General features: G+C 36.6%; 1 protein-coding gene across 3 annotated transcripts in view; it reads left to right on the top strand.

Moving 5' to 3' along the window:
• Positions 1 to 27,580, top strand: part of LOC150077873 (WD repeat-containing protein 91) — a 217,373-nt gene that overhangs the window by 169,275 nt on the left and 20,518 nt on the right. For all 3 annotated transcript variants that reach the window (XM_090384218.1, XM_090384217.1, XM_090384216.1), the window contains exons 15-16: positions 1,876 to 1,988; positions 21,798 to 21,989. In XM_090384218.1, the coding sequence (XP_090240344.1) occupies positions 1,876 to 1,988; positions 21,798 to 21,989 (305 nt within the window). The remainder of the gene's footprint in view (positions 1 to 1,875; positions 1,989 to 21,797; positions 21,990 to 27,580) is intronic.

The raw sequence follows: 27,580 nt of genomic DNA, 5'->3' as shown, positions 1-27,580 counted from the left end.
TCACATGGTCTTTCATTTCGCTCAAAGCGTTTCACAATTTCACAGAGCAGACTGGCCACAAGCCTTACAGGGGGAAACTTCGGTGGGCCGGAGGCCGGTGTGATGTTGGCCATAAACGGTAGTATGAGGCTACTATAAATTTTCCCGGCTAAGAATTTTTGACTCAGTCCGCCTGTGTTTATCGATATTGCTTTTTTTCTATCTGCATCTGCAGTGTGCACCAGGATGCTTCCTTTTCACTCCTTTTAAGTATTTTACTCATTTTTAGGGAATAAAGCACAATTACAAAATGAGGAGGCACGCTTGATACACATAAACAAAGCTGCGCGCATGTAGCAACTGAATAAACAACACCGTAAAGGCAGAGATACACTATTAACACCTCACATTTTACTAAAGCCCGTTTCTAGGGGTTACTACCAAAAACAATAAACACAATTTCCAGTTGCGGTTCTGCTAGTGGAATCTGTTATAAACTGGTAATAAATTTAATCTAATTGCATTTGCGATTATACCGATAGCTGCAATTGTGTGGGTTTTTATGTTATTATGGTGAAATGTGTATCTGCTTCACTGATAAAAAATATAAATACATTTTCAGAATCTTCTCTTCATTGCTATCATGTTGCATTCAGTTGGGTGATTCTGCGTTCGACTGCCATTTCTTGTAAACACAAAGGCGAATCGTGCATAAGCAAATTCGGTTCATGTTATATAAGATATCGTTCCCCTATTTATAAATCGTGTATGATCGAATTCATGTAGTGTAAACACGTGTTATTCGAGGACTGACTGTATGATGAAGATAAGAATTAGTGTTTATTTAATTGGCTTCACCTAAATTCAACAGCAAAACCTTAAAAGGTGAGTTACTTATATTAAAGATGCTTTGCTGTTGAATTTAGGTAAAGCCATGCAGTGGTTTCTAGTTAATGAGTATATTAACTAGAAACCATTGGCTATAATCTTAAGAGTATGAATTGGTTTCATTGATACATAATTGTGTCACCATGTGTAGGATGACTATCAATGTTCACAAAGAACAAAGCAATCATTTATTCACTATTATACTGACAAGGGTGCAATGTGGTAAATTAGTGAAGTATTTGCTCCCTGCCAGTATGTAGTGCCAAAGCTGCAATACAGGAATATCAGTATGTTCCAGTAAAAATGTGAGTGATTTGTTAAAGAAATTTGAGGCCACAGGTTGCACTGTTATAGACCTTGTAAAGGATGATCTTGTACAGTGCGGAAAATGTTGCCAAAGTCTTTCCTGCAGAAGATCAGAAATCTAAAGGGTACAATAATGATGTCATGATGGAAAGCTCTACACATTATAGAAGGATCATTGTAAAAATAAATGACATTGTTTCCTTATAAGGAAACAACATTATGCTTTTCAAACAGATGACAGTGGCAAGACTTTGCACACATTTTCTACAACTGTTCCAGAACTGAAAGCAGCTTTAATCAAAGAAGTAACAAACATCAGCTGTTTCATTGGTGGTCAGCCACATGCAGTGTATTGTAGATATTATTGGTCATCATTTTGAAGGAATGTTAACTGCAAATAACTCTAAGTTTCTACTGGTAAGAAAGTTTTCTAACAGTCATTTTTTTGTGAATTTATTTGTCCTAAGAATAGTCATCTTACACCTATTGACACAAATTCAAACTGTACAATTATGCAAATTTAACATTGGGTACTCAAGTGTGAACTTAATATAAGAATATTATACAGTTTCAAACTCTTTCCCACAAGTACTTTAACAGAAGAACTCAAACCCTGGTAGTTTTTATAATCACTTTGTAATTTAAAATAAAATCTTAAATAATAAGAGTTAAATAAAAATAATTGTGAATATCTTGTTTTAGATATGCGTACTTGTGAATCCATAGCTTCTTGGACAGCTCACAATGCTGAAGTATTCTCTCTTCAGTTCAGTACAGATGAAACTACATGTTATACAATGGGTGGAGATGGCAAGGTTAGTTTCAAAGAATTTATAATGATTGTGTTAAGTCATTGGTTAAAACTTTACATTTTTCGTGTGCACCATACAGTCAACACAGTTTATATATAGATTTTTTAACCTTTTTTAGTTGTTATTCAGCATTCAAATTATAATTTTGTTAATAAATATGAATAAATATATCAACACAACTAGAATATCAGCCATCTGCAGGATTAGTTAACTTTGTAGTTGGTGTCTAGTTAGCATGAAGTCACTATTCCTTATAAGAATAGTAAGAGTATTGATATAGCTTATGTAAAAAATGAATTGGTACAATCACAATTAAAGTCTTAATGAAACTACGAATATCTTGAACTAATGGCAAAATATATTATTTATAGCATATGCTTAAAATATCTACTATATTGTCTACCAGATTAGTGAAGGAAACAAAAGGGTGCTCTTACCTAGAAAGGCTTCAGTTCTGCAAATTGCAGTGTCTTGAGACCAGGCACCTGTGGGAAGATCTGATTGAGGTTTTTAAAGCCTTGAATGGATTGAGTAAGCTGAATGTTAATGGTATTCTTCCACTTGAGGAGGCATAAATTCAAGTTGAGGGAGGATGGGTGTAGGATGGATGTGTGGAAGTTTTGGGACATAAATTCAAGTTGAGGAAGGATGGTTGCAGGATAGATTTATGGAAGTTTGCCTTCAGCCAATGGGCAGTTGATTGTTAGAACAAGCTTCCATCCATTGTGGAAGTGAATAGTTTGAATAAATTCAAGGAAGAACTAGACAATCCATTAGATGGATAGATTAAAATGGAATTTTTTTTTTTTTTTTTTTGGCTGATGCTGTATAAGCTTGCTTGCTACTTGTTTTGGCCCTTGGCTAAAGTGGTAGAATTGTCAGATGCTGATGCTTTTTCTATTGTTAGTTGACACAACTTATTTATTTACATGCTTGTGTACTAGACATCCCAAAAACTTCCTAATTCATTTCACAAAATTATTATATATGTGGTTTCAAAATTATTATGTACACTGTCTCTTTCCACCTACAATTTGCCCAGCCACATTAACTTTTATGACTGAATCTCAACTGTTGGTCTTCTCAAATACCATTCATTCCATTTGTATTCATTATTTAGTCTTATTCCTTCTGTTTTAAAGGCGGTACTTGTGTGTGTCTGTTCTGATATTACTTTTCAGAAATTTCTTTAATTTATTTTCCTGATTCTGTTGTAGAATTCTGATATCTAATCCAAGTGTTACAATTTAAATATGAAACTGACTCAGTTTAATTTTTCACTTTTCTTCACTGGTTCTGGCCACCTTACTCTATTAAAAAAAAAAAACAGAAATATTAAGCTTAGCATATGAATGAAACCTTTCATGTACGTCTATTTCAATGTATAATCTGTATTGATTCCTGTGCAAAAACTTGCATACATCTCACTATGCAAATAGATGACTTCATTTAAAATAGCAATTCTTACAGCTTTCAGTTTGTATTTCTCTCACCATAAGGTTTAACAATCATACTTAGACAGGCACATATTTAAATCATACCTTTATTTTTCTTGCTTTTTACTTTTAATGCTTTATGGATAAGCAGTAGTAACTTTAATAAAAGCAATCGCAGCTATCACACACTACTACTAGATTCTTGAAATTAATATAATTCATCTTTAACTCTGTTATATACTTATTGAATTACAGATACATAATTCAATCAAAGATTGCCTTCTTATATGTAAAGAACTAAGCTTCAATTAATAAGTAAGCTTAACTACATTTTTAATGGAAATTTCAAAAGTTACTTTAAATTTTGCTCTCTTAAATCTGAATTTTTTACAAAAAAGAAAAAAATTAAAATATTGGTGCTTCTGATTTATTTTTTATTTTTATGGATTTCATAATTAGGTTATTTTTATATAAAAGTACAATAAAAAGTACATAAAATAGAAATATCAAAGGATACTTCCTCTTGTTAAAACATAGATGGCTGCAAACTATTTTTTATACACTAGGCTGGGTTAAACTTGCACTTGCCTTAGGCGCCTCCGTAGCCAGGTGGGAAGGAGCAGCAGTGCTTCTTGATTAGACCGGGGTTCGAGCCCATCACCACCAAATATGGAGGATGCAGAAAGGTCAGGGAATGACCACCGCATATCCTGGAGCAATATGGCCTTAGTTGCTAATGCTCCTAAAAAAAACCAAATAACAATAAAAAATAGCACTTGCCTTTTTTGACTTCCTCAGGCAAATAGTTTTGGTGGCCATTCCTGTTTTTTTAGCAGTGTCCAGCAGAAGTCAATCATTGTACTGACATTTCCTTCACCTTAGTACATTTTTCTCATTTCTTTTATATCTTGATGGAATCTCCCTTTCTGATCTTCACTTAAACTACCTAAACTTTAGGGAAATAGTTGAGATGAGAGTACTTTGGCACTCATATTGCAGCCTAGTTTTCTGAACTTCTCCAGCATATTGCTAATGATTGTCATAATCTGCTTCATAAAATATTTTACTATATTTTTAAAGCCAGTCAGTGCATCTTTTTCGGTTTTGGTTCAAGGATTCTTCAAATAGTCTAGCAGCAGTTTTCAGATTTTCAGAATTTGAGGTCCAATAAAAATCCTGTTTTTTTTTTTTTTTTTTTTTCTTCCATGTGATGGGAATTTAGAATTTGGTGCATACATTCTTTAAACAATTGCCTTCTTTATTCAGGGCTTTGACCAACTGTTTTTATTAAACCTAGCACTATATGCAGAGGAAGGCTACCAGTAGATTTAAACAAAGTACTGTTTAAATCTACTGTGGCCTATCTTTAATCTTCTTTGAATCTAGCGTAAGAGGTTATCTTAATGGTCACACTTTCCCAATTTTCACTCAACTATTCCACTTGAACAGAAAGCAAGGCATTTTTGAGAACCAAGTCCTGAATAAAGAAGTACAGCCAGTTGACATGGCTGGACAGTGCAGTGTCCAGTCAATTTTGTGTGACATAAGTACTGGGAAAGCAAAATTGAGAGTAGGAGTGTGTTATAGGCCTAATGACTCTGATGAGTATAATAAATAACTGTACAGGGAAATAGTGGGCCAGTAAAATCAGAGTGTCTTATATTGGGGAAATTTTAATTTCCCAGATATTGACTGGAATTTGTGGGTTGGTCACTCACACTAGCTAAGCTTTTGTGGATGATTGTTTTCTACAGCAGCATGTTCAGGAGGCAACTAGAGGGAGTAATACTCTTGAACTAATTATCAGTAGTGATTCTTCATACATTAAGAATCTGCAGATAAAGAAACCACTAGGTGGCAGTGATCAGTGTGCTGAAGTGGGATTTACTCAGAGGTAACTACCATCAGGGGTAAAGGGAAGGGTTTTTACTTTCGTAAAGGTGACTACAGATGTCTGAGACAGTATTTAAATAGTATATATGGTGGGACCAACTGATGATGTTACCAACAGCAGATTCAAAATGGGAAGCATTCAAAGAATTAATCTTGGAAGCTACTAGGCTTTTCATACCAACTAAGAAATATTGTTCAAGGATTAGGCCTAAATGAATGTCAGATGAACTAATAAGACATGTGTGCGGAGAAGAAAAATGCATGGGATACATATAAATTAACGGGTGACAAGAAGCCTATGATTGATATAAGCTGGTCTTTAACCAAATCACAAGCATATGCAGAATATGCAGGCGGGCAAAGGCAGATTATGAGAAATCTTTGGCAAAGGATGCAAAGAAAAACACCAAAGGATTCTTTACTTATGTAAACTCTAGAAGGAAGTGGATGAATCAGATTGGTCCACTTGATATTGATGATTCAACTGTTGTTGATCATCAATATCAAGATACCCGAGTAACAACATCAATGTTGTTACTCGGGTATCTGACAAACTAAATGAGTATTTTGCATCTATATTCACACACGAGGAGTTATTCAAGGAGGTCGGGGAATGCCAGAAGTGAATTAAACTATGGCAGTGAGCTAGATGATTTTGTAATAATTGAGCAAAGTGGAGGAGAAATTGTTGAAGATAAACATAAGAAAGGCACCTGGAGTGGATGGAATCTATCCAGTTATATTAAAGGAGGCAGCAAAGGAAGTAAGCAAACCCTTAGCCATAATTATGAGAGAGTTTCCTTGGATTCAGGGGAGGTACCCATGGACTGGAGATGTGCAAATATGATCCCAATTCACAAAGGAGGATCAAAGTGCGACACAAGTAATTAAGGACCTGTTAGTTCAACTTTTGTTCCAGGGAAATTAATGGAGGCACTGGTTAAAGAAGCACTGCAGGATCATCTAGACAATACTTCAATTATAGCTCGCACACAGCATGGGTTTGTTAAGGGAAGTCTTGTCTGACCAATTTTTTTTTTTTTTTTTTCCGAAAACCCCAAACATGAGAAGTATTAGAACCTATAGTACTTAGTACCGTGCTTGGGTTGGAGGTTGAGAAGGTGAAAGAAGATATTTGTTGACATTGGACTTGAACTTCTGTAGATGTAATTTTCAGGAAATATGTATGAAGGAAGGCTGTTCCAGAAAACGGCAGTTGAATGAATAAATGACAAAGATGAAAAGTTGGTTCTGTGTGTTTGAAGTTGGACAGCAAATAAATGTTGGCTGGTGGCGGCACGTGTTCAGACTGTTTTGAAAGAGAGACCAGGAATTATAGATGCCAATTCAGAAGAACAGTGCCCATGGAAGTATCTGTAGAAAAGGCATGCAGCAGAAACAGTATATCTATGAGACAGAGCAGAGAGACTCTGTTAGAGAGGAGTCATTAATTAACCTAACTGCTCTCTTATGAATGGAATCTAGATGCCTCAGAGGTTTTGAGGGCACTGCCCCAGATGTGGGAACAACATTCCATGGTAGGGCGGATTTGCGGTTTGTACAGAGTGAACAGCTGTTTGGAAGAAAAGTAACGCCGAGAGCGAAACAGAAAACCAAGTTTTTTAGAGGCAGAGGAAGCAATATTTGTAATGTGCTTGTGCCAAGAGAGAGATTAGAAGTCAGGGTAATCCCCAAAAGAGATGTATCATTTTGCTTAAAAATTGGAGTATCACCAAAGATAAGCATAGGAGCAGAAGAATCCTTTTTTCAAAAACTAAGACAAGACTGTGTTTTAGAAGGATTCAAATCAACTAAGTTGTCTTTGCCCCACTGGAGATTTACCAGGAGATCGGCATTTAAGGAATTAGTAGTAGATATGCAAGAAGGTGAAGCTTATTGAGCTGGGCAAGTTTTTTCAAAATGGAAAGTGGAATGCAATTTGCTAATCACAGTATCCAATTTGATTGGATACTGTGATGTGGTCACAAAGGAACTGGATGCAGGTAAAAAATCATATTTGGACCTTAGAAAGGCCTTTGATACTGTTGCACATGGAAGACTGCTGCACAAATTGGAGCAGTGTGGCATTGGAGGCAAATTGCTGCTGTGGATAAAGGAATGGCTGAGTGGGAGAAGACAGAGTGGTAATCAGTGGACACTGCTCTTCATGGACTAATGTTATTAGTGGAGTCCCCCAGGGTTTAGTGTTGGGTCCATTGTTGTTTTGGGTATTTATTAATGATACTGATGATGGTATATCAGGCTTAATGTCCAAGTTTGCAGATGATACGAAGGCCAGCAGGGTTGTTAATGTCACTAATGACAGTACGTTACTGCAACAGGATCTAGAAAAGTTGAGATGGGATGAGAGGTGGCAACTGAAGTTTAACATTGACAAATGTAAAGTACTGCATATGTGAAGCAGTAACCCCAGAGTAACTGTCAGTGTGGTACTACACTGACAGTGGTAGAGAATGAAAAGGACCTGGGGGTAATTGTGCAGCAAGATTGAAGTTTTCTGAGCAGTGTAGACAGTTTGCAAGAGTAACTCATGGCACTGTCAATGATATATGGAATTTTTCTATCAGGGATAATCCCCTTGCATTATAAGGCATTGGTCAGGCCACACCTCGAGTACTGTATACAGGTCTGGAAGCCTGATTTTAAGAAGGATGTAGAGATGCTAGAATGAGTACAGAGAATGGCAACAAGATTAATGAATGGAACAAAGGGTTGCTCTTACAAAGAAAGACTTAAGTTTTGCAAATTAGTATCTGGAGACTAGGCACCTGCGAGGTGATCTAATTGAGGTGTATAAAACCTTGAATGATTTGAGCATGCTCAATGCTGATAGGATTCTTGTTCAGAATTCTTCCTCTTGCTCAGAATAATTGCCAGAGTGCATAAATTCAAATTGAGGAAAGGCAGTTGTAGGATAGATGTGTGGAAGTTTGCCTTTAGTCAGTGTGTGGTTGATTGCTCGAACAAACTTCCATCTGTCATTGTAGTTGATAGCTTAAATAGATTCAAGGCAGAACTAGACAAACATTTGGAGTGTGTGGATGGGTGAAATGGGAGGGGTTTTTCTTTCTTTTTTTTTTTTTTTTCCTTTTTTTCTTCCTTTTTCCTTTTTTTTTTTCTTCTCTTTTTTTTTCTTTTCTTTTCTTTTCTTTCTTCTCTTTTTCTTTCTTTTCTCTTTTTTTTTCTTTTCTCTTTCCTTTTCTTTTTTCTTTTCTTTTTTCTTTCTTTTGGCTGATGCTATATAAGCTTGCTTTCTTGAATCATGTGCCTATGCTAAGTTGTTGACCAAGGAGCAGACCAATAGCTTTAAAATCTCACACACACTGGTCAGTTATGATCCTTGTATATATTTTTTTCCAAAAGAAGCTTAAGATTTTCATAGTTTTCATTAAGTGTTCTGAACAGGTTACAGGAATGGATTCTTACTTGTTTCCATTATGAAGGAGTTTCCTCAAACTCCTTTGAGGCTTTGTTTTAACGAGTCAATAAATAACTTCCACTCTGTTTGTCATTAGAAAATTCCAGAAAAGTTCATAATTGCATGTTGTTGAAATATCATTGAGCCTACCTTCTTTGTAAAAATAGGGAACCTGTTATTTTTCACAATGTCTGTACCATGAAAAGACTCTTTTCATGGATTCTTGGATTTTAGTTTTGACCTTAAAAGTTCTGCAGACCTTTTGGGTAGATTTAAATCTTTTATGAGATCAGAGTACCTTGCTTTCTTGAAGTCCAAAAAACAATTCTGGACCAAACATGTATAAACATCTTTGGTCCAGAATTGTGAATTTATTTGTTACAGTACTCTATATTATCCTCTAGATGACATGTCAGATTCAGGATTTGATGGCACATTCAAGAACAACTGATGGAGATGGTACTGATAGTTCAAGTCCATGGGTTAGTTAGTGGTCTTGCAGCTGAAGTAATGTTGTTGGATTCATAATGCTGTGCTTGTTCTTTATGTTATAACCTGCTACATTTATGGAACAAAAATAGCAGTCATTAATGTTCCTCAGGTTCCCCACCATGGTAATGGCAAATGTCATGGCTTTCTTTCCCCAGTTGCAAGCCTCATTTACCAGTCACCTCATTTAATTCAAAATATGTGGCAAATGTTAAATGACAATCACAAGTTGCCATTGCCAAATGAAATAATATAAAAATCATATTAGAAGTAGATATTAGCTAGCAGAACAGCACTACAAAATCACTGAATGCAGAAGAAACACTTCAAGTTTATATAGCTACCTGAACTTTCAGGTTTTGACATGTATATACCTATCAGTCACAAAGGAAGTGATATGCATATCATGTATACATGGAATGTGTTTCTAAGAAAACAATTCTTAGATACATATAAAAAAAAAAATGCAATAGTAGATAAGAAAATAAATTACCTACTTCCCTTCTCATATGGGTAACTAACCAGTAGACCTTTGAATTCCTTCAAATTGTCAGCCTCAACTACCAGCTGAGGCAACTTGTTCCAATAATTATCAATTAGCTGGCTAAAAGAAAACTTTCTACAATATGGTTTAAACCTCGTCCCCTGTAATTTCAGTTTACGGCTCCTAGTTCTGGAATTCTTTAACAGTGAAAGTTTTTTTCTTTCATTCATTTTAATAACCCCTCTCAGCCTTATAAACTTCAATCAGGTTCCCTACAAGGTTCCTGGTTGCCAATTTATGTAGCCCACATAATCAAAGACTTTCTGAGTGTGGTCATCCTTTTGCCAGTCTCACCATGCGAGTTGTGCCTGTATTTAGACCCTTTTAAGAAGCTCAATGTCTTTTTTGAGATAAGGACTTTGTCTATAAGGATAATGTCTTTTTTGACATTTGGACACAGTATTCTAAATGTGACCTTAAAATTGCTATATATAGTGGAATTACGACTACCCTATCTCTACAGGATATTGTTTAATAAATCGACAGGACACACACCATGGGTTTTCCTGGCTACCTGTTTACATTGCTCAAAAAACACATCTGGCCGTATTATAACTCTGATCCCCTTCTACTGTTTTTAATTCAACCCCAACAAATACATAAGTTATTTTAGGGTTGATGTTTGTTCCAAGTGTAAGGCCTTGCATTTTGCTGCAATAAAACACTTCTACCACCTTTCTGACCATTCTTGAAGCCTGTTCAAGTCATCCTGAAGGAATGCTTCTTGGCACTCATTATTAATGAATCTCCCAATCTCTACATCATCTGAAAATTTTGACATCACTCCCTTTATCCCTTTCAAGTCATTTATGAAAATCGGGAACAAATGGTCCAAGGACTGATCCTCAAGGGATCACACTTCTGATGTTACACCAATCTGAAGAATATCCATTAATTACAGCTTCTGCCCTGCAGCCACACTGGTATCCATTTTAGAACCTTGCCAGTAATCCCATGTTCTAGCTCTTACAGTAACCTCATGAGGGATTGAGTCAAATGCCTTGATAAAATCCAAATAAACTATGTTGAAATTGTTCCCTACATCCAGCTCAGGAATAATTGTTAAAACAATTTATCAGATTAGTTAAACATAATTTTCCCTTAACAAATCCATGTTGCATGTCCTTCAGAATGCCATTTGTCTAAATGTCCCTGGATTCTTAATGATTGCCTTCAATATATTCCCCTACCACTGAAGTCAGACTAATCGATTTGTTGTTAACAACTTCATTTGTTTACTACCTTTATGTATTGGCAATATGTTAACAATTTTCCAATCCAAAGGAATGATACCCTCATAATCAGAATGATACCATCAAGCAATGATACCCTCATAATTAACTTCAATAGTTCAACATGCTCACTGGCTGACCTCCTCAAAATTACTGGGTATATGCCATCAACTCCAGAGCCTTACTTGTGTTTAGGCTAAAATTTTCAAATAAATAATATTCTGAAATATCAATATCGCTGATTTTATGCTCTCCAGCTTCACTTGCATCGCCTCTCCTCATCATGAAGGATCTTTCGTTAATAAAGATTAAATCAAAGTACCCAATACACAAGAGACCAATCTGATTTATTTTCTTCTTTGTATTCCCATAGAATTCCCATTAGAATTCCTTTGGCCCTATTCTTTGCTCTCATTGGCTGCTCAAATCTTTTCTATGCTACTAATACAGATTAACTTGTAGCTGTTTTAAGATTCAGTACTTTTTGTCACTTTGTAACTTTTCCATGGTCTATTAGACTGGCCAATTTCATATTCATCCATATCAGCATCCTTCCCATGCTATATTTTCTAAGTGGTATGCATTCATGCATTCATATATGCATTCATGGCTTCTGTAATTATTGCTTTAAAGGAATTCATTCCATTACCATTAATTACTGCAACATCTTTCTTCATCTTACAACTGCAATATCACTATCTGTCAATGGTTCCTGTACTGTAAGTCCTGTGATTGCATCTGTTTTGTGAATAATGACGAAGTCTAGAATATTCTTCCCCCTAATATTTTCTGTAACATGCTGATACAAATAATAATAATATAGTTTATTTAAAAATTTTGTTCCCCCATGATGAGTTCCCCTCCCACTTATTTCAGTCAATTAGGGACAAAATTGAATCACCCATAATAAAACATCCACACTTTCTCATCCATTCCATCCACATGTTGAGACTCTTGTCATATTCTTGACAATCTTCTTGTCTGTAATTTATTCCCACTCTCATTCACTTCATTGCTCTCATTCACATCTTCATTTCATTTCTTTCAGTTCATCTTTTCTTCCAACTAATTCACACCACACAGATTCTATGCCAGCAGGCATAACTTCTAACTCAGCGAAAAGCTCTTTTGCACTCGGGCCACTTTTGATAAGAAGCACGACCCCACCATCTCTTTTATCCTCCCTATCCTTCCTAAGTACATTGTACACACTGTAGTGAAACTCATCATACCCAATTTCCATGTGGCACCATGTTTCTCTTAGCCCTATTATGTCAGTGTTTAGTTGTCCTAACCAGGAGTTTGAAATCATCCATTTTATTGACAACATTCTCCACATTACTGTAGACACAGTTAAGACAAACTATTCTCTTATAGTTTACCACCCTGACACACTCCTTTGAAGTTATTTAGGCTTGTTTCCCTAGCTTTATCTTCCAAACCATTTCAAATGTTTCCACTCTGAAAACATCTTGCCAACATTGACTGTTGCTGCAGTAATCAAGAATTCTTGAGATCTGTGCAAGCAATACTTTGACCCATATCATCAGATTAATTTGTCTATATTACTCTTCTCTCCCTCTAACTAGCAGTTTCCCTGAACCCTTAAGATATCCTCAATTATATTGGCAAAAGTCTTTGCACCTCCTTTGTTTTCACTTTTCCTGCATACAGTTGGAAATATTAATTATCATAGCATATAAGGTAAGTATAACTTTTCATATTTCTTAAGGGAAAATACAAACTTTTTTTTTTTGCCAATTTACAGAGAGTCAGATATTCTGTCACAGTATAGTGGTTTTGCAACATCACTTTTTCAGATAGGTCTGGGTTTGATTAGTGTCAACACAGAGGAATTTCTAAAGTCCTCTTCATTGAGGCCATGGTTAGCTAATAGTAGGGTTTGCCCCTATGAGTTATTCCAAGTTTTTCAGCCTGCACAACATGCAAATCGATCAGTGAATGCACACTTGTGCAAACATAGTACACACAGCATAATTAGGTCTGAGTAACTGATGTGCTTAAAACACAACAACAGAACAGAACCACGGAGTTCAAAATATGATTTTGGTAATTTCACAATACATATAACCTACATTCAACATAACAGAAATGAATACGGAGGTGTTCATCTATTTCACACTGTAAAATTCATTTGAATTTTACAGTGTGAATTTTATCTCCTCCTCAATTTAACAAATTGCTCAACTTTTTGATTTTTGTTCTTTGATACTTTGATTTCTCCAACATAATTTTCATAACAGTGGAGTAATTTCTTGGTTTGTTTTAATGTTCATGGCTCCTGCTAGCTTCAGTCTTCAATAAAAAAACTTCAGAGATTCTGATGCTTTTGCTACTGTTAATTTGTTTTCCAACTAAATGTTCTTCTGTATAAGTCTACCTTTGAAGCACTTAAAAGCTCTTAAATTTTAAGATCAGCTTTTACACAAAGTATAAAATTCTAAACTTGGATCAAAAGCACAGCTTTGGATCAAAAGCACAGCATGACTATATTTACAATTTATTTACAGGGTGTCTCAAAAATATTGGTACAAACGTTTAGGGGAGGTAGGTAACATCTAAAGGAATGTTAATCGCAGAGGAACCCATAACCGGAAATGTCACCGTAATGTTGAACAGCGCTGTTCATCAGTTCACAAGAGGGGAAAATTTCTGGTTTACTCATTCAAGCAGTAGTCACCGCATGAAGAGCATGCATCGATATATGAACTGTGAGCTGGCAGACATGCACCTAGTGTATGGATTAGCAGAGGGCAATGGACGAGCCGCTCAACAAATTTATGGAGAACGCTTCCCAGACAGACATGTACCGGACCACCGTTTGCTTGCACGTGTGAATCAAAATTTGTGCGATTATGGGTCATTTAGAGGTAACAGGAGTAGTGTGGGCAGACCACGTTTGATGCCAACTCCCGCCATGGAAGCAAGTGTGTTGAATGCTATCCAGAATAATTCTACTACCAGCACATGTGCCGTTGCCTCTGCCTTAGGAGTGTCTTGTTGCAGTGTACAGCGTGTCTGGCACAACAATTCCTTACATCCCTTTCATCTCCAAAGGGTTCAGTTACTGCTCCCCCAAGATCATCCTGCACATGTGGCTTTTGCACAGTGGTTTCTCCAAGAAAGTGTTCAAGACTTGAATTTTCCAGCCTATGTTTTGTTCACGGATGAGGCTTATTCAATCAGCACAATGCTCATGTGTGGGCTCACGACAACCCACATGGTGTGTGCCCCCATGCGGTTGGATAATATATCTACGTCAGTCAAGCAAGTCCTTCCCCCTTGGAATATACGATCTCCGTCTTGTGATTTCACTCTTAGGAGTTGGCTGAAAGCTAACACATCGCCATGTATATATCGGCAACTCTTTGCAGCACACCTTGCCGAATACTCTGAATTCTTGCCGGTTTATACAGATGGCTCGAAGTCTGAAGAGTTTGCGGGATCTGCTTGTATCTTTCCAAGCAAAACAATCTGCAGTTGTATTCCAAGTGAATGTAGCATATACACTGCAGAGCTACACGCAGTAGAACTGGCCTTGGATCATATAAAAACCCACCACTACCAAAAGTGCATGCTATATATGGACTCTCTAAGTGTATTACAGGCCCTGTCCAATGTGAGGACCACTCACCCAGTATTATGCCGGGTTCAGCAAATACTACACTCGCTCTTAGAGTTAAAATTTGATATTCGATTTTGCTGGATTCCTAGCCATGTTGGTATCAGAGGCAATGACTTAGCTGATGCAGCGGCAAAATCAGCAGCGCCACAAAATCCCATCCGCTTGTCAGTCCCCTATACAGACTGCAAGCAACTGATCTACAAAAAATTATGTGCGCGTTGGCAAGAATCTTGGAATGGGTGCCCTACCAACAAGCTGAATGAAATTAAGCCTGTAATAATGCACTGGCATTCTAGTCAGCGCAGGGTCCGACGGGAGGAAGTAATTTTGGCTCGGCTACGCATAGGACATTCTCACCTGACGCATTCGTATTTTCTGAGGGCTGATGAATGTCCTGTGTGTAGACATTGTAAAGCAATTTTAACCATCCGTCACATTTTAGTCGAATGTACTTTTTTTAGTAATGAACGCCGCTCATGTTTTAACCATCTGTCTGAGCCTTATACACTCAGACAGATTTTATCCGACGATGACAATGTGTCAGATGTATTCAGGTTCTTACAACTGATTAATTTACATAGTTTTATTTAGATTGCTCTAATGTTTAATATACTGTAAATGTTTTATGCCATATTTTAGTGTTTATAATATATTAACTAGATATGCTACTTTATATTTCTAAATATTTACATTTTATTACCTTAGACTTGGCGCATGATAGCCTTGATGCTGATGCGCCATTAAACATCAAATAACCAACCAACCAACCAACCAACCAGCCCCCATGCGGCACAACATCGCTTCACAATAAATGTGTGAGCAGGTATGGTCGGTGACTGCTTAGTCGGCCCATACCTGTTACCATACCGCATGAACTCCACTAAATGTCGGATCTTTCTTGAACAAGTTCTACCAGGGTTACTTGACAATGTTCCAGCAAATGCGAGACGCAACATTTGGTTTCAACATGACGGGGTGCCTGCCCATTATGGAACGTATGTTCGTGACCATTTAAACAGACGTTTTGGGCGTCGATGGATTGGCCATGGTGGACCCGTTGCCTGGCCCCCCATGCTCACCTGATTTATCGAGCCTTGATTTCTTTCTGTGGTGGCCACTCAAATCTACTGTGTATGAATCGCCTGTGGAGACGGAAATGGATCTCGTGGCAAGATTCGTCTGCGCTGCTACTACTGTCAAAAACTCCAGGTGTTTTCGACCATGTCCGCCAATCCATGTTGCGTCGGTGTCACGCATGCATGGCATCTCATGGTGGACCCTTCAAGCATCTGTTGTAACATCGTGAAATATATCCATCTCGTGGTTCATTGTTAATATTATGTCAAATAAATGTTTGCCACTAATTACTGTCTTGTGTCATTTCTGCTTCTTGTGCGCTGCTACTACTTTCCTGTGACGTTTCCGGTTATGGGTTCCTATGCGATTCACATTCCTTTAGATGTTATCTACCTCCCCTAAACGTTTGTACCAATATTTTTGAGACACCCTGTGTATATTTATTTTTACGCAATTTAAAAATCCAAGAATTTGTTTCTTCTTCTTCATGAGTTGAAACGTGTGCTCTGGTTTACTTTTTAAATTCTCAAAATGGAAACTTTTGAGATTCAATTTTGAAATAGCAAACAAGCTTCCATTTTGAGGCACTGTTTACAGAGAAACCAATATGTAGTAAAGTACTAAACAGACAATAAGGAATAGCTCATACATAATCCCAAGCACATAAAACACCAATAAGAGAAATGTCACAGCTTCACCTGTGCTTTTAGGTTTTGGTTTCGCAATCGTGTTACATAAGGGCATACTAGATATGCATGCCACTTTCTTTACAGTTTATTTTACAGTATAATTAATGTCACAATGTAAATTTTTAAAAGAAAGACCAGAAATAATTGAATTAAAATGTAGACAATGGTTCTTAATAGAAGATCCATTAGAAGCAGTGTAGGCAGCTTTTGTTAGTCTGTGTATCCCCCCCTTTCCCACCCAAACTAGAAGTCTTCCAACCCAACCAGTGCTGCCTCATTAGCATCAGCAAATATTGTACCCTTCCTAGTTAAGTGTATCCCATCCCTGTAGAAGCAGTCCCTCCTGTTAACAAACACAGAACACACTGAGAAAAATTCTACCCAGTGAGCCTTGCACAATCTCTCCAGGGCCTAATTGATTGACAATGCTCTCATCACATGCTTCCTCGTATCATGTATGGGAAGAATTGCAGACACTTCCAAATTTAACCATAACTCTCAATTTTTTCCTCAGCATTGTTTTGTGCTTGTTAAGTAAATCCTTGGATCTCCAATCTTAATGCCATTATTGCCAAGTGTACAACAACATCACCTATTGTGTCCTTAAAAGATATCTACTTCACAACATCAACTTCTGCCACTAGCAGACATACCATGGTCCTATTCCACATATCCTTTTTTGCACAATATATTTCCTGTATTAATGACAATAACTTTCCCCTATGGGACCAGTACTTTCTGCCTTGGGGTTGCACTCTGTTGCCTAATGTGCAAGTGCAAGCTCTGGCATTAAGGTGGGTGGCTGAGAGCTTGATGGGCCTTCAATTTAATTCCTTTGACAGCATCCACCCTGTTCTTCAAGGTCTTGTAAATGCCCATAACGCTGAGTTGATGCCTAATATCCTCAGTCTTTACATTGAAAACACACGTGTGCAAGCACACAGAGACATCCCTCTTGGGTATATCATGTCCCGATCCAGAGGTAGATCCACAAACATCAAACAAGTAGTATATTTAGTAAGGCTATAATTTGGAAGATACCCCCCCCCCCACCCCATGTTCTCTCCCAAGCCACAGTACTCCCAGGACTTTGAACCTGTTACTTTGCTGCTATGGTCTGAGACATGATTTCCATTCAAATTCAATTTAATTGACAATACTACACTAAACTAATATACTTAAATGCAATAATAACATTATTATTATATGTGCACTGGTTATGGGTGCCTCCGTAGCCAGGTGGGCAGGAGCAGCAGTGTGTAGCACATGCTTCTTGATTAGACTGGGCTTTGAGCCCGTGACCACCAAATACGGAGGATGCGGCAAGGTCAGGGAATGACCATCGCATATCCCCAGAGCAATATGGCCTTAGTTGCTAATGCTCCTAAAAACCAAATAACAACAACAGCACTGGTTATGCAGCAGTAATGTTTTATGCTATCAAGTTTATGTTATGTATTATGTTATCTAGTTTATGCTATATCACTTGCATCCATTATAGTTAACTTATAACTTTATGCTTGTAAAGTTAAGTTAATTAAAATAGATAATAAAATTATCTATTAACGCCAACCTATGTGATTTAAAATTTTGAGATATCTATTTACCACAATTAAAACACTATAATTCCCCTACCATGCACCATAATACAAGATATGATATTTGCACCAAGTCACCTATACAAAGGATCTAGGTATATTAAGTCAAAACTTACAAAATCTTTAGCTAAATTTAAAAATAAACTAACAAACATGACTAGGAGTATAAAGCTATTTATAGAATATGATTTTATATGCTAATGAGGTTAATAAAATGGCAAAATGTTTCAAAAACTTATCCATTTCCAGGAGTGCAAAATTCCTCAAGTTATCAGTTCGTAATCTCAAACTTCTTCTCTTCTCTGGTGCAGCCAGTTTCATAGCCATTCTCAGCCTTATGCTGGTTGGCAAATTATTATTATTTCTAATCCTCATTTCCATGATAGAATTGCTATTTTTAAATACCCTGATCGTAATACTTTCTCAAATCTGAGAAAGTATTACGATCAGGGTATTACGATCTCAAATCTCAAATTATAATAATGAAATCTCTATTTTCCCATTTTACCTTAAACTCTTAACCTGTATCTAAACTTGCTTTTTCAAAAAATGTACTAAAACTGTCCATCTTAAGAATAAAGCTAAATTGGCTTGCTTCAAATCCAAATAATAAGAAAAATAATCTAGGAAATAAGTCTAAGATTCACACAATATATTTATCAGAAGATCAAGAGTAGGAACGAAGAGCAGGAAAATTTCTTGTCCAAGTTAAAGCTCTGGTCTCTTTCTAAAACCATTAGATGTAACCTCTATCTTCTAACTCTGTTACATCCTAATGATTTTATTGCATCTTCATCCAAAGATAAAGTTGATTTATTAGCATCTTACTTTTCATCTGACATTTCCTTTGATCTTGGTAAATCTCTTGTTATACAGAATACTTTGTAAATCTCTTATCCTACTCTGTGCCTCTCTTGGTTTTCCAACAGAGTTTAGAAGATTCCTGATTAATCTTTTATGTAAAGAAATTTCCTTGTTCTAATGGCATTTCTCCACCCAAGAACAGTGCTCCAGAGTTAACCTTTGTTTTTTGTTGCCTCATTACTCTTTTTGTTAGTCAGAAATGAAAATAGTAAACTAAACGTGTTCCTCTCCCTTGTTCAGCAAATAGTGAGTATGCATTTACTGTTTATCATCTTTTAACTTTAATATGTAATTCTCAGTTATGTTTAACTCATATTTTATATGAAATATAAATAGACAGGGAGAATATACACAGTAAATTACTAAGGTATATATTTTACACTACACTGAGTCAAATCAGTAAGAATTGAATGGCACTTACAAAAGTAGGAATGTACAAAGTTTGCTTAGACATTCTTTTGCATATTGTGCTTCTGAAAGATGTGAAATTATTAAATATTAGATAAAAATAAATTGGAATAGAAATTTATATAAACTTCATCTGCCAGGTTTTCATCTCATCAGAACTGCAAGGCCTCTCTAAAAGAAAAATTTCAAAGCACAGCATTCCAGTAACCCTTAAACCTTGCCACAGACTTGGGCAGACATGGTTCTATGCTCTGTCAGTCTTTAATTCAATGTCCTTGACCAGTTCAAGAACTGTGAGAATGAAAGGGAAGGCTTTTCAGTAATCTGCTTCAAGTAAGATGCAAGCTATCAGATCAAATCGACAGTCTGCTCTGATTGCAACAAATAATCCTGATAAATGCAGTTGTGCCACTGACTGTTATTTTGGTCTGCGCAAGCCATTGCAGTTCCTCCTACCCTATTTTTCCGACCTACAGTGGCAGGTCAGGAACAGTTCACTAGATGTGCTTTCTCAGATGAGCACCTGCTCCAACAGTAATGTCTGTTTTTCTCATCCACACTGCTCAACAAAATTAATAGAACACATAGAAAATATGGTGTAACTTGTGCAGCTTTCAATGAAGCAGGACAAAATTTGGTATGGTGGTGTACCATAGAATAATGATGAAATGAGGAGACAGTAAGAAACTTTGGACAGGTATAAAGGACATTTATAGGGGTTGTATAAGAATTACCACAAAAGTCAAATTACAGAAGTTGATACAAAATGCTAAAAAAATTACGGTCACATGACATCAGTACGGCTTAGATCCTTCCAATGGCTAAACAGGTCCAATAGTAATGAAATATGCTCGATATGAGGTTGTCTATAAGATTCTCTGGCAATAAGATTCTTCCACCAACGCAGACCTTAGCTCACCAAGTGATTGAGGAGTTGGCTGTCAGTGTGCAATGTGACATCCAACCGTTCATGTTGACATGCCTAGTTTATTCTCAGTCAGATGGTTACTTCCAGCAGGATAATGCAGCAAAATGAACCATTCCATAATGATTCAGGACAAAGCCTGAATCATTATGGAATGGTTCCAGGAACATGACAAAGACTTTTCTTGGCTGCAGTGGCCCACTCAGTCACTGCATCTCAATCCTATTGAACATCTTTGGGATGAGCTGGAAAGGGCTGTTTGCTGCAGGCCTACACCTCCTTCGAATCTCAAGGAACTGTGACACACTCATGTCTGCGTGGTACTCCATTCCTGCACAAAGTTTTCAGCATCTTGTTCAATCCATGCCTAGACAAATTCAGGCTGTTTTGAAGGTTAAAGGAGGCTCAACACACTACTAGGTAGGGTGTACCTAATAAAGTGGAAGCACAGTGTAGGTTTTGAGGATCTATTCTCGGTACCACTGTGCAGTTACGGTACTCCTATCAAAAACATGGAGGGGTGCAGCTGTTGATCATTATTCCACCCCATACGAGAACACTGTAAATGTTCCTTTCCCCAATGTTGGAGGGATGGTCCTGCATTCCTCAATGTCTCCAAATGAAATAATGTCTAGAATGTGTTTTTAGGCTAAAACTGTTCTCATCAGAGAACATAACTGTACCCTATTTGTCAGGGCTCCAAATCACATGTTCATGGCACCAGTTTCGACGAGCTCTGTGGTGGTTTGTGATTAATGGGATACAAACCACTGGCTTCCTTGCATAAAGTCCACTTGAATTGAGCCTTCTTAACACAGTCTAGTTGGAAATGTGTTCATGTGTGACTGCAGCAACTTCAAGAGACAGTTGATGACAGGACATAGTAGGGTTCCATCTTGCTGGTAGAGCCAGATAGCATCTGTTCTGGTTGGCATAACCCTCGGATAACCTTGGCCAGCTCTTGTAATGGTTCTTGTCTCCTGAAACTGCTTCCATCTTACCGAGATGATACTGTGTGACACGTTAAGCCAACATGCCACCTCTGCTTGCAACTGCTGGCTTTAAGTCATCCAACAGACATCCATCTCAAAGAATCATCTACACAATGATGAATTGCCATCCCGAGTACAGAGATGTGATCGCCACACTGTTTTTATAGGTACGAATAATTTGCATAATGTCTGGCTCTGTAAGGTGGTAGATCAATTTCTATTAGATACTCGGAATTTGCATGCCAGAATGCCTATTATATCAAATATTCGCCTTCTGTAACACTGTTCACAATAAAATATTCATGAAAAATATTTTGTTCTGTTAATTTTGTTAAGCAGTGTATTATTGTTACTTGAAGAGAAAGTAATGTGTTCTGAAATGTTTGATCATATAAATAATCCTTCTTGCTGACTATTTAATATAAATTTACTGCATGAGTTAAGAAATAAATGATTTCAATTATATATATATATCATTCTGTCAATTATAGAAATACAGTACTGACTGAATTTTCAACACTTAAGTAACTCATTCATTTTTGACTAAATGACATTTAACTTAATTCTGATATATTTTCAGTTTATTCAGTGGAATGTAAATAAAACTGGTAAGAAAGTTGGTGAATTAGCCATCCATGTTGGAGCTACTGGTCCATTTATTATTGGTGGTGCAACATCTCATAGACATCACCCGGTTGGAAAATTATTTGCTTTTGATACTGATGGCAGTCATGTGCTTACATGTGGAGATGCAGGAGGTATTATTTATAAGGTAGGAAAATTTATATTTTTACTCCCAGGTAGCAAAAATATATAGAGCAATTGTAAAGTAAGTCATGCAAGTCAGATGATACACTGCTGCTGTGCCACACATCATTTTTGCTGATAAGTGTGTCATGTGCATTCCTTTGTATTTTATGTGTAAGATTTTGATATATAATACAATTGAACAAAGGGTTGTTATAGTTGAGCATTACAATAAAACACAGTTACGTAAAATAAGGAAGCATTATGTATGTCACTTCTTAATGCTCTATAACCAGCATATTCAATAATAAAGAGGCTCATAGATTAATTTTAAACATCATGCTCTGGCAAAGAAGCAGTAGGGCATGTTTTTCCAAAACAGGTGTTCAGTGTTCACGATGAGTTGAGCTCTGTGAAAATACAATTGCAGTTTTCTCAAGATATATTTTCACAGCACTTCTCAATATCAGACTAGCATTTCTTATGGTTGTACTGTGCAAAACAACTATGTAGTAAATTCTAAAAATGCATGTGTACAAAGTAACTGTTTATCATTTACTTGTCGACTTGATTTTGAATCTTGTATGGTTGTTCTGTGAAAGGTGATTAATTTCCTTTCGAAGACAACACTTTCTTGGAAATATGTGTGGGGTGATGAGGCTTGGTTGCATCTTGCTGGCTACATCAACAGCTAGAACCAGCAGTACTGAACATTAAAAAACCCAGTCTATTTCAGGAAATGGCTCTACATCCCATCAGGGTTGGAAGTTGGGTGATAATATTAGGTAGATACTTGTTAGACACATTCTTCAAAGAAACAGTGATGTGGTGAGAATACTGTGGTTCTTCAGTGAATTTGTGGAAACATGTACCAACAGATGGAAGTCTGGTTCCAACAAGACAGTTTATTCGATGTTTCTTAACACATATTAAAGAAATCTTTTGAGACGCCTAAAAGCTTTCTTTAGTGATTGAATCTGATGATCTGATCTTGCTAATGCAGGGCATCTATCCACTCTGACTTCAAGGTTTCTTTTTTTGTGAGGTTTCTGAAAAAATTAGATATCTTGAACAATGTTGAAGATGTTACAGAAACTTAAAACAAAATATTGTGATTGCTGTTGATAAACAAATTTTAAAATGTGTGTGAGAAAATGTACATCAAGCTTAGAAGCTAATGAAGAAGAATTTCAACATCTTTCATAACTTTTAATTCATAAATCTTTAAAACAATGTACTTGATTATCACTTGCATGACTTTGTTTCATCCTATATAATGGAGGTTCAAATTAAAAATACTCATTGGGTCAGGGTGAAACAGATTTGGGCTACATTTCACATATTTAAAACAGCATATCACATATGTATTGCATGCAGTGGGATACTGATTAACTGGAGAAGTCAGGAATTTAATTTTGCCAGATAATCCATAAAATAAGCATAAAATCAGGATTATGAACCATACGCATTTAATATTTATAAAAAAAAAAAAAGGGGAAAAAAATGTATACCACCAGCGAATCCAATTAATTTGACTTTATTCTTTATTAAATCTCATACAGTTTGTTCCCTAATGTTGTATTCTTTCATTAAAGCTGACACACTGGCACCTTTTTATTGGTTGTTGATGAGTTCAAGATTTGTTGCATTGAAAGAACAATTCTTTTTCTTTTTAACATGATGGGTAACTTTAAAACTTTTCAAATAAATGCAAACAAAGTATGTTTGTACTTACCGAACCTGCTTAACATGCACTAACTGATGAATAATAAATATTTACCTTTTTGCATGCACATGTGCCTAAGAATTGAAGGAATCCATAAGGAACTGGATTGTACAATAGACTCCCACCGGCAGATTAAGGGTTTGTGGGGGCCCTAAGCAGTATTTTTAAAACATTCAAATTTAAAATAAATTAAAGTGGGTACAGTAATTGATTTTTTAAGACATTTAAATCAAAATTCCCCCTCTTCCCCCCCCCCCGTTAATCTTTAACTCGGTTAAACTCGCCCCCCCCAGATAATCAGGAGTCTACTGTATATATAATCATTTATTGCCGTCCAATAAAGTAAGGGCAGTACCCTGGTACAGCCAGGCTAGAGGGATTTACATAAATTAAGTGATAATAATAACATATAAAATTAGTAAATATGACTTTAGCGAAGGAATAAAATAAAAATGTAACAAACTCAGTGAAATTGGAGATAAGTCTGCAAGAGTTATAAGTTTGATATAAGTGAAGCTGAAATAACTCTCTTACCACCTTGTTGTGAATCCAGACATCGGGGTTGAGATGAAAGCAGGTGGCTAACTTGACTGAGTTATTGATGAAAGAAAAATTATATCTGTTTATTCTAGGGAGTATAGACTGAAGAGATGGAGTGGCTCTGGTAGTCTTGGATGGAATTTGCTACTGAAGAAAGTCTCATATATTAAGGAAGTCACTTTGGCCAATGATCAGAGTTGCAAAATATTGAATCACTTTGTATTGCCAACAAACAGTGATAGACACTATTTCAATTGTTTGTTCAGTTGATGTCAAGATAATACAATAGAATGTCCAAGCTTGGCATTTAACCATCTGACAAGAAAATATCCAGCCAACATGATAGGCTGAAGGGCAGATTTAGAGATGAAAGATCAGATTAGTGATGCATAGAGGAAGTGAGGTAAGATACAGATGACAAAATATTACTATATAGTGTTCAGATTATGAATGAGAGTGAGGTCTTCGCTCTCATTCACCAACATCATCCAAATCTGTTACCTGGACTGCTGTGCAGTGACCTACGGTAATTTCATAGATTTATGTTAATCAGGGCAGCATTTGTACAAAGCAGTTTCTGACCGTAGGAAAAATTTGACTTGCAAAATTTGTATTGCATGCAAATTGTCTGTGGAAACATTTGAGGCAAGCAGTGGTTTACAAGCATTGAAAATGTAAAAGCAGTTTTTGGATCCTCCATGACTTGCTCTTGCAGCTAGCAAAGGATTACAGTGCTGTTCTCTCACACAGTTTATTTAAAATGAGCAGCCTTTTTAGGCTAGCATGACATATTTAGTGCTGCTTGTGATGTCCTAAAAATAACCACTTAAAAATTGAAATCCAAAAATGTGCAGCACCAAGCATCTATATAGTAATGTTTCTTGTAACGAAAATTTCTCCAACAAATTTTTTAAAATGTTACTGGATGCCACCAAACAGCAAAAATCCTGCCAACTTAGTGTATACTAAATGTCACAGACAATTTAATAAATTTTTGAATGTGAGTGAGATAAAACTAATTAAGATTTTTGCTTGTAAGTTGCAAATTAGTATTGTCAATGACCACATGGTGCAAGGAAGGGCTTATGCTGTACCAGCCAAACAATAAAATAAATAATAATAAGTAATAATAAAAAAATAATAATAATACGAAGAAAATAAAGTCCCTTCTCCCTAGGTAATTAACCAGCTGACTTTTGAATTCCCCCAAACTGTCAGCTTCTACCACCCATGTAGGTAACTTATTCCAGTAATTTATAACTCTCTGGCGAAAATAAAACTTCCTGTAATCCAGTCTAAACATCTTCCCCTGCAATTTATGGCCCTTAGTTTTAGAATAATTTATAACCATGAAAATTTCGTCCTCATTAATTTTACTTATGCCTCTCAGAGCCTTAAACACCTCAATCAAGTCTCCTCTAAGGTGCCTAGTGTCCAAGCTCTGCAACTCACATATTCAAAGTCTTTCCTCATATGGACGCTCTTTGCCAATCTCACCAGGTGAGTTACCTGTCTTTGGTGACTTGCCTGGTGAAATCAGCAATGTGGATTAGGTTTAGATAGAAAACCCTTTCAAGAAGCACAATGTATTTCTTTAGGTGTGGTCTCCATACTTGAACACAGTATTCCAAGTGTGATCTAACAAAAGCCTTATATAATGGGATTATGGCATCTTTATCTCTACTAGCAATTGTTCAATAAATCATTGATAGGACACCATGGGCCTTCCTTGCAACCTGTCTATAATGCTTGGAGAACTTCATATCTGACTGTATCGTTCTGAAGAAGCTCTGCTTGGCGGTGATCATTAACTGCTTTACCAATGTTTACATCATCTGCAAATTTAGCCATCATGCCCTCTATACCTTCATCTGTCATTTATGAAAATCAAAAACAACAGTGGTCCTAATACTGATCCTTGGGGAACCTCACTTCTTACATCAAGCCAATGTAAGCAATAACCTTACGTTGGGTTGATGCCCTGAAGCCATCCAGCTTTCCCTGTGATTCCAACCTGTTCCAGCTTATAAAGTAACTGCTCATGTTGGACTGAGTCAAATGCTTTGCTAACATCCAAATAAATAATGTCAAAATTATTCCCTAAATCCAGCTCTTGAGTGACGCTCTTTGCAATTGTTCTTATCTCTACTAGCAATTGTTCAATAAATCATTGATAGGACACCATGGGCCTTCCTTGCAACCTGTCTATAATGCTTGGAGAACTTCATATCTGACTGTATCGTTCTGAAGAAGCTCTGCTTGGCGGTGATCATTAACTGCTTTACCAATGTTTACATCATCTGCAAATTTAGCCATCATGCCCTCTATACCTTCATCTGTCATTTATGAAAATCAAAAACAACAGTGGTCCTAATACTGATCCTTGGGGAACCTCACTTCTTACATCAAGCCAATGTAAGCAATAACCTTACGTTGGGTTGATGCCCTGAAGCCATCCAGCTTTCCCTGTGATTCCAACCTGTTCCAGCTTATAAAGTAACTGCTCATGTTGGACTGAGTCAAATGCTTTGCTAACATCCAAATAAACAATGTCAAAATTATTCCCTAAATCCAGCTCTTGAGTGACCCTGTCAAAATAGCTAACCAGATTAGTTAAGCATAATTTTCCCTTTACAAAACCATGCTGTTTCCTTCAGAATTCCATTTCTATCTAATACTATAAAATATCAGTGTAAATGCACCATAGTGAACTCATGAAAAACTACATCAGTAGTGTAAAGGTATCGATTTAATTGTATCTCATGTTTTGACTAAAAATGAATTGCCATGTATTGCACTACCTCGAATAAGCAATGCTTCACTAATAGAGAAGACTATTGTTACTTATTCTCAGTGGACACCACTAACCAGATATCACTGTTTTCAAGGCTTGTTGGCCTATCCTTGATGGGTGGGCAGGTACCCTGGTGTTGCAGTCATGCCAACCGAGTTGTGAAGCATTACTCATTTGAGGTAGTGCAACACATGGTAAATTATACTACTAATGTAGTTTTTCATTATGAGTTCACTATGGTGTATTTACACTGATATTTTATGATGTATTTTAAACTCATAATATATTATTCCTTGAGCATTTATATTTTGAGTATTATCTTGCACACCTTTTGGCATCTCTCATATTTTGGAAATAACTTCACAACTGGGTTGGCATGATTGCAACACTAGGGTACCTGCCCACCCACTGAGGATAGGCCAACAAGCCTTGAAATGGTGCTGTCTGGGTAGTGGTGGAGTCTTCTCCATTAGTGAAGCATTACTTATTTGAGGTAGTGCAACATATGGTAACTCATTGTGAAGGTAGTCACAAGATGAGATACAATTAAATTGAT

This window comes from Mastigoproctus giganteus, chromosome 11 (genome assembly GCF_048544385.1).
Source record: "Mastigoproctus giganteus isolate SK-2022 chromosome 11, ASM4854438v1, whole genome shotgun sequence".
Classification (NCBI taxonomy): Eukaryota; Metazoa; Arthropoda; class Arachnida; order Uropygi; family Thelyphonidae; genus Mastigoproctus; species Mastigoproctus giganteus.
The sequence above is the reverse complement of the archived record's forward strand: the minus strand, read 5'-3'. Positions and strand labels throughout refer to the sequence as shown.